Source organism: Glycine max, chromosome 7 (genome assembly GCF_000004515.6).
Source record: "Glycine max cultivar Williams 82 chromosome 7, Glycine_max_v4.0, whole genome shotgun sequence".
In the NCBI taxonomy this organism is placed as follows: Eukaryota; Viridiplantae; Streptophyta; class Magnoliopsida; order Fabales; family Fabaceae; genus Glycine; species Glycine max.
This window is the reverse complement of record NC_038243.2, coordinates 36298878-36311667: the sequence shown is the minus strand read 5'-3', so window position 1 is coordinate 36311667 and position 12790 is coordinate 36298878. Positions and strand designations below refer to the sequence as shown.

Genomic DNA, 12790 nt, shown 5'->3' with positions numbered 1-12790 from the left:
AAAAAAGAGGTATCTGGGCCAAATTTTTTGTAGACGGCAGTCAGCTTCTTGCCTGCGGTGACTCTAGAGGCTCCCCTAGGCATAATGGTTGCAATATGACTAAGGCAGGATTGTTAGGCAGTAACGAAAGGTCCATTTCTTATGTGCACTTTGTCGCAAGTTATGTTAATGCAATGGTTCTGATTGAAGGATTTATGTTATTGCTTGTGACCAAAGGACTTGCTTTCAGCTCATATTAATTAAATGATAAGCTTAAATTTGGACTGAATTGGTATGGTATAATGATGGAGTATGATACGAAGCGATATTTTTACTAAAATAAAGCAACTATACAAATTATTTACCGAAATTAGGATCCTTTGAATCTATTTACCAATATACATCAGATAGCAAAGTAGCAACATACCCAGATGCCAAAATTGCCTTTTCATGAAAACAGCAAGTGTCTTTAATGGCCAATTCAATGACCATATACAAATTCAACTAGCTTGAAAGTTGCAAAGGAAAAAATTGAATCAAACCAAGATGAATGAACATTGAGCTCTGTATGATCTTAAACATACAAGCAGTGAAAAGTGAAAAGATTTCTTAAAAATAAACAAAACTTTAAGCCTGAGTCTATGAACCTTGAAATATGGGAACTAGGAAGGTAATGCCGGGTTTGATTTCTATAAGTTTTGGTCAATCCTCACAGATTTCTCCGTGGTGATCTGGCCCTGCACTGTTACTTTCTGGTGATTCAAATACCATTGGGTTCCTCCTTTTGCTGTCCCAGAATGAAACAGAGCTTGAAACTCGCTCAAATCTATCTTTTTTTCCCATATGTAGATCATAGTAATCTATCATCTGTATTTTTTATCTTATTGGTTCCCTTTGTGACATGGGTTTGAGACTTTGAGTTTCTTATGATAGCAGCAGAATCATGTAGAGCTTTGAACCTAACAGTGTTACCTTACTGTAAATATATGCAGAGTTTGTGTGGTCATACTAGTTCAGTAGAATCAGTGACTTTTGACTCTGCAGAAGTGTTGGTTCTTTCTGGAGCATCGTCAGGGGTAATAAAGCTTTGGGATTTGGAAGAAGCAAAGAGTAAGTTAATTAGTATATTCTGAAAGCATGGACTGTATAATGTATAATGATGTTATTTATAGGGCATCAAAATTTTATGCTTGAGAAGAAGTGCAAACTTGCTGATCATAAACAGGCAATTATTTGATTTAAGAATTGAGTTAGTGTGTGTTTGGATACAGTGAATAACCGATTTTGGGGCCAAAAAACCATGGTACCACCGTGAATTTTGAGAAGCAATTATGTGTTAATGTGGCTCTACCGTGGGGTTGGCCACGAATTTTTTTCGCTGCACTGCCACTCCAAACACACACTTACACTATCTACTTTGCATGCATGGGATTATAAAGGCGTCTAGGAGAACTATTATTAGTCCATATTAAGCTTTTTGAATTGTTAGGTGAAATGTAAGGTTCATGCATTTTCCAATTTATCAATACACCACTAATATGTGTGCAATTGTTCTTCAAGTGTAGTGGTTCGCACTCTTACCGGACACAAATCTAATTGCACTGCTGTTGAGTTTCATCCATTTGGTGAGTTTTTTGCATCTGGCTCCTCGGACACTAATCTAAATATTTGGGATATCCGAAAAAAAGGATGCATTCAAACATACAAGGGTCATAGCCAGGGCATCAGTACTATCAAATTCAGTCCAGATGGCCGTTGGGTTGTTTCTGGTGGATTTGATAATGTTGTGAAGGTAATAGCATGGAGTTTGTTGTGGCATAGCTTTTAACTAAATATAACTTTTACAATTGTTCTATAGATAAATTATAGATCTAACTTACCATCGTACAGGTCTGGGATCTAACAGGTGGAAAGCTCTTGCATGACTTTAAGTTCCACAAAGGACACATTAGGTCCCTAGATTTTCATCCTCTTGAGTTTCTTATGGCTACAGGTGTGTTAGTGTACCTTAGAGCAGCTTGGAGTGGTAGATGCTCATGCATGTGCATTAAATTTGTTAAGCTCCCTGTTTCATAATTATAATGTTTCAAGTGCACAAAATGAGAATTTATGCATCAATGCTCTATAATCTATATAATATGCTACATCTGTCATCTGTGGAGGGACTAAGGAAATATTTGAACATCTTCAAATACTCAATCAGGGATTATCTAGAATGCATTCTGGTCTAGCCCCCATAATGCTTTGTGGGTGGTATTAAATCATGTTTTGCTAACAACCCAAAATGCATGCTTGGGTCCAGAGTTCATTTTTGGAAGAAAAAAAAGTTAAAAAAATATTTTTCCTAAAAGGCCATCTAGAAAAAAAAATCATTTTCAGTGTAATTATTAACTAATATGTATCTATTGAAGTTTGTATATTTACACAAAACATAAAGCATTGTTTCTATTTTAGTAATTTTACATCCAAAGGTAATTTACTATTCAAGCAATACTCGTTCTCACAAGATTACTTTAGGTTGAGCATTCTAAAATTCTAAAACATAAGACTAATCCTTCAAAAGGAAATTCTTTCTAAAATAATTCTTCCACACTGCATTCTACTGAAAACAGTTTAACATTTCTTATCGAAACATGCTTGTAGTCATCACAAATTCACAATCACTATTGGCAAGGATCTGGCTTTGCTGCCACCACTATTACCTTGCTTCCATCTTCACTATTGCTGAACCTATCATTATCATTTATCAATTGTCGTTATCACTGCTCCTGAACTTTTGTGAGGCTACATAAACATAATTGAGTTTGACATATATACGAAATTCATGTTCTCTTGTCTTGGTTCATTACTTCATTGAACCATGACTTGACCTTGAAGGATGTAAGCTGCTATTTTGACCAAAGCATTTATATTGAAAATATTTATTGAAGTTCATAAATTGTTATTCTTATTCAGCAAAAAAGTAAGAGTTCATAATTTGATTTGCAGGTTCAGCAGACAGAACAGTGAAATTTTGGGATTTAGAAACCTTTGAACTGATTGGATCTACCAGACATGAGGTATGTAAACTTGCTGAAGCTTTATTCTACTGTTTCAAAAGAATCAATTATACCCATTTATATAGCATAAATTCTGCTTCCAAATCTGCCTCTTATCAATTGAACTTTTGTTGTAATACATGTAAATCCGTTTTATACCACTACTATCTTTCTTTGAATCTCTTAGGTAAACCCTGCTTGACACTTTTTATTTTACCAGTTTTCCATCACATAGTTGTGGAAGGTTCTAAATGCAAAATGATTAGTTTAGTTGTGAGCTAGAACATTTCTGTAACTTTAAATTGCTAGTGTATCGTGCCCAGTTGCTAATCTTACAGATGCATAAAATGTTAATGTGTTTTCATGTTTTAAGTCATATACTATGATGCATCTTAGTTGCCATTTATTTTCCAAGATGCACATGCTCACAAAAATTTATATGAAATAGTAATTTTAATAAGTACAAATTACTTTGTATTAGGTATTGGGGGTACGCTCAATAGCTTTTCATCCTGATGGACGAACTCTATTTGCTGGACTTGAGGATAGCTTGAAGGTACAGATTGTTTGTTCCAATAATAAGATTATAATGATAAACAACTTAAGCAGGATAAAGATATCATATCTAATGCTCATTTATGGTAGGTGTATTCATGGGAACCTGTTATATGTCATGATGTTGTTGACATGGGATGGACAACGCTTGGCGACCTATGTATTCATGATGAGAAGCTTTTGGGTTGCTCGTTCTACAGTAATTCTGTTGGAGTATGGGTGTCAGATATTTCGGTAGGACTCACCCTCACTAGATTAGTTAATATATTTATTTCTCAATTTAAAACCTGATCTCTGTGTTAATTATATTTAGCTAAAAAGGTATGATTGTAGAATTACTACTTATATGGCTGCTATTATGTTAATTGCTAGTTTTAAATGCGAAGCCGCCATTTCTGTGGTGCTACATGTCAACAATGAATGTCATGACTACATGCCTTCCATATTAGTCTGTGAACAACAATAAACTAATTTTGAGATGCATTTCCTGTAAATATATTCTCTGTTAGCTAGCTTATCTTTCTGATTGTTATTTTTAATGCATCAGCTTATAGAGCCATATAGTGGTGGCTTGGAAACTGAGAAAAAAGAAAGCACAGAGCAGGAACTTGGTCTCCAGGGAAGACAAATGGAGAAAGTAGAAGCTAGTGTGGGACTGACTTTTGGGTTGTGCAGTATGTCTCCTGACAATGACTCAAAAGAGATAAAGAATATATATATAGACTGTAAGCCACGGACCTTTTCGTCTACCCTTGATGTTGGACATGGCTTTATTAAAATTCTTTACAAATTCAGCTTTCTAAATAAAATTTGTGCCATAAAGTATATCTGAGCTCATTAATAGGTAGGATGCTGCAATTGCATCAGTGGATTGTTTGGTGAAGAATCTGCAGACAATTTAATTTAACTGAATCAAACTGAAAATTTAATTTTATAAGGCCTTAAATGAAGTTCTTTAAAGTGAGTTTATCTCTAAAGTGAACAAGTAGGGCTATAATGCTATATCCACCATGGAATTTATTAATGTGCATCATAATCTTAACCCATGAAAATCTAAAGGCGGGTGCATCCCTGCCTACTCTCTTTAGAGGAGCTTTTTAGTAAGACTATACATTTTCCCATGTCAATATTTTTTTGTAATTCTTGAATACTGTCCCAATGATGTATTGAAGAACTTTTTTTTTTCTTTTTTGGCATATAAAGCTTCTGGAGGGAATCCCGATACCTTACTAAGATCCAGGTCTTACAATTCTCCAAAAGTAGATCTTCCTGAGGAATCCAAAGAAATGCTAAACTGGAGTCCTGCAACAAGAGCTCGAGAAAAACAAAATGAAGCACTTAGAAAGTCTTACATTGTGCCAAACGTTGTACATCGGGACATTCTCAATGGTAAGGACTCAGCAACCTTTTCGAAGACAAAAGCTGGGATGTTGCTTAAGCCAGTTCATGTTCAAGGAGCACCCACTGACATTTGATTTTGATGGGTTTTCATCAGATTTGGATTCCGGAACAGTTTGTGATACTATAAGCAAATCTGACAGTGCAAAAAATCCTACCTTCCAAATGAAGCTAGGATCCCAGAATGAAGTCAGAGAATCTGTTGAGGATAAACATCCTATCAAAAGTGTCACAGAGAAGCTTGAAAAAACTTTAACACCAGACAGATTTTCTGACCAAGAGAAATGTAAGTTTTTTTTTCTGCCAAATCCCTTTATGGGTCAAATGAAAGTCATTGCTGATTTCTGGATTTGGCTCCTCTAAAATGATTGGTTCAATTTCGAGAGAAGTATCACATCTCAAGTTATCAACAATTCTTGCAATTTCCTTTACTTTGACAAAAAATTAGCAAGCTGCCCCACCATTCTGTTCTCTATTCTTAGTTATAGCATGGGCTAAATTAGTGGCTGACATCATTGCCCTGAACTATATTTGGCTTCTTATTGGTTGAATAACTGCTTTTCATTTTGATCCCTTACCTATATACTTGAATAAGCCAGGTTCTAATCATATTATGTTTCTCATTCATTCATCATATCTAAAATATCATACATCCATCTTGCTTGACAATCTGTGGAGATTTTTACTGAACTTCTTCTATGTATGCTTCTTATTGTATCAGAAAAAAATATGCTTGTTATTTCCGACTTCAATCTCCTTAAAAAGTATTGAATAAACTGTTGGCCAACTCTCTTGAGTCTTGACAGATAAACTCTTATATAGATGTTTATAAATTGTGATTCTGACTTGTAGTTTATTGATATTTTAGTTCTACTTGTGTAAAAAGTTGGCATGCCATGTGCTTTAGGTCATTAATATGGGAAAATAAAATATTGTCATCCATGTTTAATATTTGATTATCTTTCAGGTAATCAATCCTCTCCTTACAGCAAAGAGATGAGTCCAGTTAAATATGTCAATGGAGGTTTGCCATAGCTCATCAATATTGTTTTATGGACCAAGAAAGCCCCTGGAAACTGAATATTTTAAATTCTGCTTTTGGCAGTTGCAGTTTTACAAGGAAGGACCCGTTCTTTGGTTGAGAGGTTTGAAAGAAGGGAAAGAACTCCCATCAATGAGGATCAAGCTAATGCAACCCCCACCACAATATTTGAAAATAAGGAAAAAAAATTCAAAGATCAAACTAATGCATCCCCCATCACCACCCCAACATCTGAGAAGGGGGAAAGAATTCTTGTCAATGAAGATCAAAACAATACGTCTGCAATTTCCAACACAACCAGTGAAACTGACACGTCTGCTAACTTCTTGGTAAAAATCTAGCTTGTAACAAGATATAGTTTTTTCAAGCTAGATTTTTTTTGGTCATGCTTCTATCACTTTTTTACAATTTGTTGCATTGGTCTAGTTGAACTTACTCAACTATATCTTGTTATATAATGTCAGAAAGTTGAACCTCAAGTTTTTGGAAGGGATTCAAACTCCGCAAATGATGGAGAGATAATTGAAGGTCTGATGCAAACTCATGATGTAACATTAAGTAATCTTCGTTCACGTTTGACAAAATTACAGGTATTTTAGCTAGTCAGATATTAATATCATTTGCTTTTAGACTAAGCCTGTGTTTAGAGTTGTAATCCCACTATGTATTAATTTTAGCCATAAAACTTATAACAGTGTTCGGCTATAACCTATATGCTGAGATGTAAAGGTGCATTTTTGTTTTAGTTTTCTTAACAGGGATATAGAAACTAGAAAGAAAGGATCCAGCTTCCCTAAAGGGAGCAATTCACTTTAGAAGGTAAAGTAATATCAGTCGTTGACAAGAAAATTAACAGTTGATGTTAAGTGCACATGCATAACCCATCATGGATATGTTGGAATAGCACCTATTAATTTTCTCATCAACGACTGAGATTACGTAATTTATCTATACTAACTTTAAAGAAGCCAAATCCAGAAAGAAAATGACAAAAGCTGAAACAATTTTGTTCCCCAATTGATTCTAAGTTGAATTTGCAGGTAGTGCGACATTTTTGGGAGCAGAATGATACTAAAAGTGCCATCAGTGCTTTGAGAAAATTGCCTGATCTATCTGTGCGTATTTTTTTTATTAAGTGGTCATGTGTCACTTGTTCACTCTTTATTTGTTCTGTATTAAATGCTTTAACTAGTTATTTATGGTTTTGTTATTTAATATATAGTCTTGAAGATAACTTCCTCTTGATGTAGGTTCAAGCTGATGTTATCAGTGTCCTTGTTGAGAAGATGGAGATTCTCACCTTAGATTTATTTTCTTGTTTACTTCCTGTGCTCACAGGTTTGTTGGATAGCAATATAGAAAGGTAATTCTTTATTAACATGGTGTTAGGAAAATTTATGCTGGAAGTTAAAGTATGTGAGACCTCATATTTGGCTTTATTTGTAGGCTGTGACCTCACAAAAGCAGTTTAAATTCTCATGCATGTTCCTACTGATGTTCTTGCATATTACTGAGGATTTGGTCTTTAACCAAGCCCAATGAAGTTGTGTGATCCATATAGCTGACCTCAGTGTGATTTGTGTTGTTCCTACTGATGGTGGCCTAAGGCCTTTGCAGAAAAATGACAAATTGGTTTTGGTAGACATTAATTCAGTTCTTACTGTGCAGACATGTGAAGGTGTCACTGGATATGCTGCTTAAGCTTGTGGCAGTTTTTGGTCCAACAGTACGTTCAACCATTTCAGCACCTCCCTCTGTTGGGGTTGATCTACATGCAGAGCAAAGGTACCCTCCATCTTCACCTAATGTGGCTTTCACTATCTCATAAAGTTATATGTTAATGATCCTAATTTATACAAAATCTTGAGAACAGGCGAGAATGCTCCAATCAGTGCTTTATGCAACTGCAAAAGATTCGGCTGATTCTTCCAATATTAATACGGTAATCATTGTAGTCTTTAGTGTTGCCAACAGATGCATTTTTAAGTCAATGTTGTAGACTGAAAACAAAAAAAAAAGTCCTTGCAATTATATATTATTATTCCGATGGTAAAAAGGTATGTTAAACAATTTGCATTGTCTTTTGGCAGATTATTTGTGTTTCTGTTTTATTTGCTTCTGATTTTATTGAGCATCAAATCCTCTCAGTGTTTTATTAAACCACTTAATCTTGTTGATTCTTAACCTGTTTCTTTGCATATCACCCTGACATTTATTTACATCTAGATACAGCAATCAAGAGTCACCGTTTCACTTTTCACCTGGTGCTTTTTGTTGCAGGAGGGGTGGCTTATTGGCCAAGTCTGCGCAAGAGCTGAATTTAGTTCTTCAACAACCCTAACTAAAGGTGAACTTCAGCCAACTCATGAATGAGTGACTTGGCTTAACCTGCTGTTTAGCAGGATTGTGCACAAAACATGAAGCCTTCATGTTTCCTTCCTTATTAGGAATAAGATTTTGTTTATCAATTTTATTTCCTTTCACATTTCTTTTGGATGATTTGCACTAGTGACGGTTGTCATCGGCTTTGTTTAATGGCAGATAATTATATCAAGTGGGATATGTGTGAGATTTCTGAGTGAATTATTTGACCTTGTGCTTAATTGCTTGAAGGTGGAAGGGAAGCAGTCATCTAAGTATATTGGTCTTCTACTATTCCCAAGGCTTGTGTTCCTAACATTGAACTTGTGCTGGTCTTCAACTGTATTTTTTTTTTTAAAAAAAAAAGAAAACTCTTCATTCTACTTATTACAGCTACTGACCCCAGCATGTTTACTCAACTGGGGTTTGGTGCACCTTGGCAAGGCCGGGTGCCAAATGAGTAAATGTATTAGTCTGCTGTATTTAGCATCTGTGCAAAATTCCTTGTATATGCAATATTCAATGAAATGTACATTTTTTTGGGTCAAAGTACTCATGCTTCTTTTGTTAAAATAATTGGAATGATCAGAACTTACAAATATGATGTTCACCAAACATTTAGATCGTAGAATGCTCAATTTGAATACTAGGCAGATTAACATTGTCATACCAATATCAAAGCAAATTTGTATCAAGGGCGATGATACTTGTGTTGACTTTATCATTACAAGAGTTTGGTGAATAGGTTTTTTCTTTGTTTGGTGAACAGAGTTGTGAGTTGGTAAACATCATTTTTCCTTTTTACATTACAGCTACTTGAATAAGACCATCAAGCCATTATTTTGATAAAATAGTTTAGGCTAAATACTAATTTTGATCCTTGAAAGTGTCAAGCGTTGATAGTTTGGTCATTCAAAAATGAAAAATTTAAATTTAGTCCCTAAATATGTACAAAGTACAACAAATTGATCTTGTCAGTATCTCTCTTTCGTTAACTTTAATGTTTCTGCCTATGTGGCATGTGACCTCCCTAAGTGACAATCCATGTGTGCAAAAAGATGTTATATCATTAGTGATTATATTAGACTAATATGTTAATATGTTTATCATGGACTAAATTATCAGTGTTGAAAATTTTATTTCATTTTTTTTCACAGCACCCTCCCTCCTTAATATGCTGACAAATTAGTCTCTAGACATTACAATTTATTGTTAATTTGGTCCTTTAAAGATATAATTTACTGACAACTTAATACACGAAAGTTAAAGCACCTAATTTAACAACCTCTGACACAACACACATGCAAATTTAAATTACTACTATCAAATAGGAAGCTCAACTCTAGTTGCCATCAACCAAACCTATTTCAGAGATCTAAACATCTTCGTTTTATTTATGCATTGACCATAATCTTTTTTCATATGTTCATGTGTCTTAACATGAGTTAAACTTAAATGAATCCTTAACTTATTGACCAACTTTTATGCAATCCATTTCATAACAACTTGCTTGCTTTTGAAGACCCCCTACCATAACTATGCTCCTGGACAAAGGTTATAATTAGAAATCTTTTTGCAACTTTGATTCATGCACAATAAACTTTTGAATATAATATAAAATAAAACTACGATTCAATTTAAATATAATATCAAATTCAAACTACATCAATCTTTTGTGGTTTGGTTTGGTTTGATGTTTTTTTTAATCTATTATCATATTATTTTAAAAATAAATTTTAGTTTTCATTAAATTTGTTTAACATATTATTGTTGAAAATTATTATTTTTTTACTTCCATTTAGAACTATTGACAAATAATATTATCAATTCTTTTTGCAATAGTAAATTGTGTATCACTTGATATTTAACAATATTGGTACATCCTTTTTCAACAAATGAAAATATAATATGCACATTGATTATAAAGTAAAGCAAATGAATAAATTATTTAAAAGTTATTATTAATTGCCACAACAAAAATCACACATTAAAAGCTTATTATAGAAAGAAGTACACTATAAATCACATACTTTAATCATTAAAAACTTAAAACAATATTAGCTATATAATGCAAAACATACATTAAATAAAATAAATATAATTATAATATGTGGTTTGGTTCGATTTCGACAAGAGCCAAAAATTGAACCAAACTACAGAAAAAGTATATGATTTTTGAAGTTTTTATTTTTGTGGTTTTTTATTTAATCGATTTTTAATTTTTTGGGATCATTTTGACGATTTATGAATGATTTGATTTAGTTTAATTTTAACACCTTTAAAATCTCTCATTGACACCTCTTTTGTTTACAAAGTGCTCTATCTCTTATGTGATCATTTTTTTTCTACTTCATATCCTTGCCATGTAATATGGTGTAGTCTCTAACAACATAAATAAACATTCTAACAATGTCAACTTTCATCCTAACCTCCAAGTGCACATGTCCAAAATGGCTTTTTGCATTGTATTGAACTTCATATTTGATAGTTGTAATTTCAATTTGCATACATGCAAGTGTGTTATGTATAAGATTATTTAATTGGGTATTTTATTTTTCATGAATTAATTTGTCAATAAGTTGTATCTTTGAAGGACTAAAATGATAATAAATTATAATGTTCAAGGACTAATTTGTCAGCATATTTTTTAAGGAGAGAGGGAGGGTGTTGTAAAAAAAAATAACTTTCAATACTGCCAATTTAGTCCATGATAAATAAGGTCACATGTCATGTAGGCAAAAACATTAACATTAACGGGGAAAAAATAATATCGGAACTAATTTGTTACATTTTTTGCATATTCAAGGATTAAATTTAAATTTTTTATCTTTCAAGAATCAAACTATCAGAACTTGTCACTTTTAGGGATCAAAATGGGTATTTATCCAATAGTTTATGTGGGTGTGACTAAAGTCGTCTTTTTATTTCAATGTGTTAGTTCTATTTTAATAACTACAAAAATAGCATTACATATCAACTTTCTTTAAGGTTGTGTTTGCGAAACCATTTTATTGAATATAACAGACATTTTCTCAAAAGCAACAAAGGAAGTTACTTATACTTTCGTGCATATGAATCTATTTTCTCGGTTGAATGAGTTTCAAACAGATATCCAAACATGTATTAAGCTTTTAGCAACATGGGAAAGTGTATAACTATTATGGGTTAAGTTAACATAATTCTTGTTTTGAAAATTCTCATAAAGTCAAATTTTAGGTAAATTACTAATGCATTGTTTGAATGGGTGGAAAATGAAAAGAGGAAAATTATTGACACGGAGAAAAATAAAATAAGACAACTAAACCATTTCTCTTTTATGGATAACAGTTGAGAAATTTTTTTCATATAAGGTTCCACAATGTTTCAATATCTATTTTTTTTAAAAAAAAAAAAAAAACAAAGGCATGTCTATCTATTTTAAAGTTAAATAAGAGAATAAATACTTATTTTGGTCGGTAAAAGTGTGACAAATTGATCATTCAAATAATTTAATGACAAATTGCTCCATGAACTTTACAATTTAATATCAAATTACTTCTCAAAAAATATATTTTATTGTCAAATTGATCATTAAATATTACAATTTAATAACAAAATAATTTCACAAATTTAATATTACAATTTTATTGTCCAATTTGTTGCACTTTTTGCATATTAAAAGACTAAATTTAATTTTTTCATCTTCAAGGGATTGATGTGTCATCTCACCACTTCACACTTATGGACCGCAATAGATATTTTTCCTTAATAAAAATATTTTTGATAGATATTGAATTATTAAACCTAATTAAAATATGCATTTAAATAAATTTCTATCATCAATTTTTTTTATTAAAACGTACTCACAATAATAAAAAAAATCTATAAAAAACAAACAAACATACGGTTAGGTTTTGTATCATTGGCTATTGTATCTTCGGTCTTTTCTACTTTGCGACTTTGTTGGATAAGCATGAGAATGTAAAATTGTGAGAAAACTTATGATTTTTTGATTTAAAATTTTTATATATGTAAAAATAATATGTTTCATAAAAATTTATATACTTAAAAAAATATATTATTAGATCAAAATTAATTATAATAAGACCAAAAAAAATATTAGTAGATTTATGCTAATAATGTATTTTTTTTATATATAATTTTTTTGTTAAACCTATGATTTTTATTTACAATTTATATATGTAAATAAATTAATTATTAGATAAAAATTAATTATCACAAAATTTATTATGTATATTTACACATGCATTAAATAAACATTAGAAATTTAGTGATATATATAGCGGTATTAATAATTTTATAACATAATTGACCTATTAGTTCAATTGATTAAAGCGCCATGCTAATAATGAAAAAGTCACAAGTTCATGCATGCGTCATTAGTTTTAAATTAATTTGTAAAACATATTTTTGATTT

At 32.0% G+C, this 12790-nt stretch overlaps 1 protein-coding gene across 3 annotated transcripts; it reads left to right on the top strand.

Annotated features, from left to right (window-relative positions):
• Window positions 1-934: 934 nt before the first annotated feature.
• LOC100793611 (katanin p80 WD40 repeat-containing subunit B1 homolog KTN80.2) lies at window positions 935-8913 on the top strand. Of its 3 annotated transcripts, none has more exons than XM_041017346.1 (18): window positions 935-1089; window positions 1545-1771; window positions 1870-1972; window positions 2968-3038; window positions 3499-3573; window positions 3663-3806; window positions 4120-4297; window positions 4776-4961; window positions 5068-5256; window positions 5938-5994; window positions 6076-6341; window positions 6477-6602; window positions 7053-7127; window positions 7263-7375; window positions 7681-7797; window positions 7886-7954; window positions 8293-8359; window positions 8626-8913. In XM_041017346.1, exons 1-17 carry the CDS (start codon window positions 966-968, stop codon window positions 8351-8353), a joined length of 2181 nt encoding a protein of 726 aa, XP_040873280.1. In that variant the 5' UTR covers window positions 935-965; the 3' UTR covers window positions 8354-8359; window positions 8626-8913. The 3 variants fall into 3 exon arrangements, with proteins under 3 accessions (XP_040873280.1, XP_025985089.2, XP_040873279.1); XM_026129304.2 differs by having other exon boundaries at window positions 8554-8913; XM_041017345.1 differs by having other exon boundaries at window positions 8293-8913.
• Window positions 8914-12790: the final 3877 nt, after the last annotated feature.

What these genes read in the sequence shown, in the direction of transcription:
- LOC100793611 (XM_041017346.1), top strand. Translation starts at nt 966, where the DNA reads ATGCAGAGTTTGTGTGGTCATACTAGTTCAGTAGAATCAGTGACTTTT. An exon ending in TATGGGTGTCAGATATTTCG is followed by an intron (nt 3,807 to 4,119) that starts GTAGGACTCACC and finishes TTAATGCATCAG; the next exon opens with CTTATAGAGCCATATAGTGG. An exon ending in GATCTACATGCAGAGCAAAG is followed by an intron (nt 7,798 to 7,885) that starts GTACCCTCCATC and finishes TCTTGAGAACAG; the next exon opens with GCGAGAATGCTCCAATCAGT.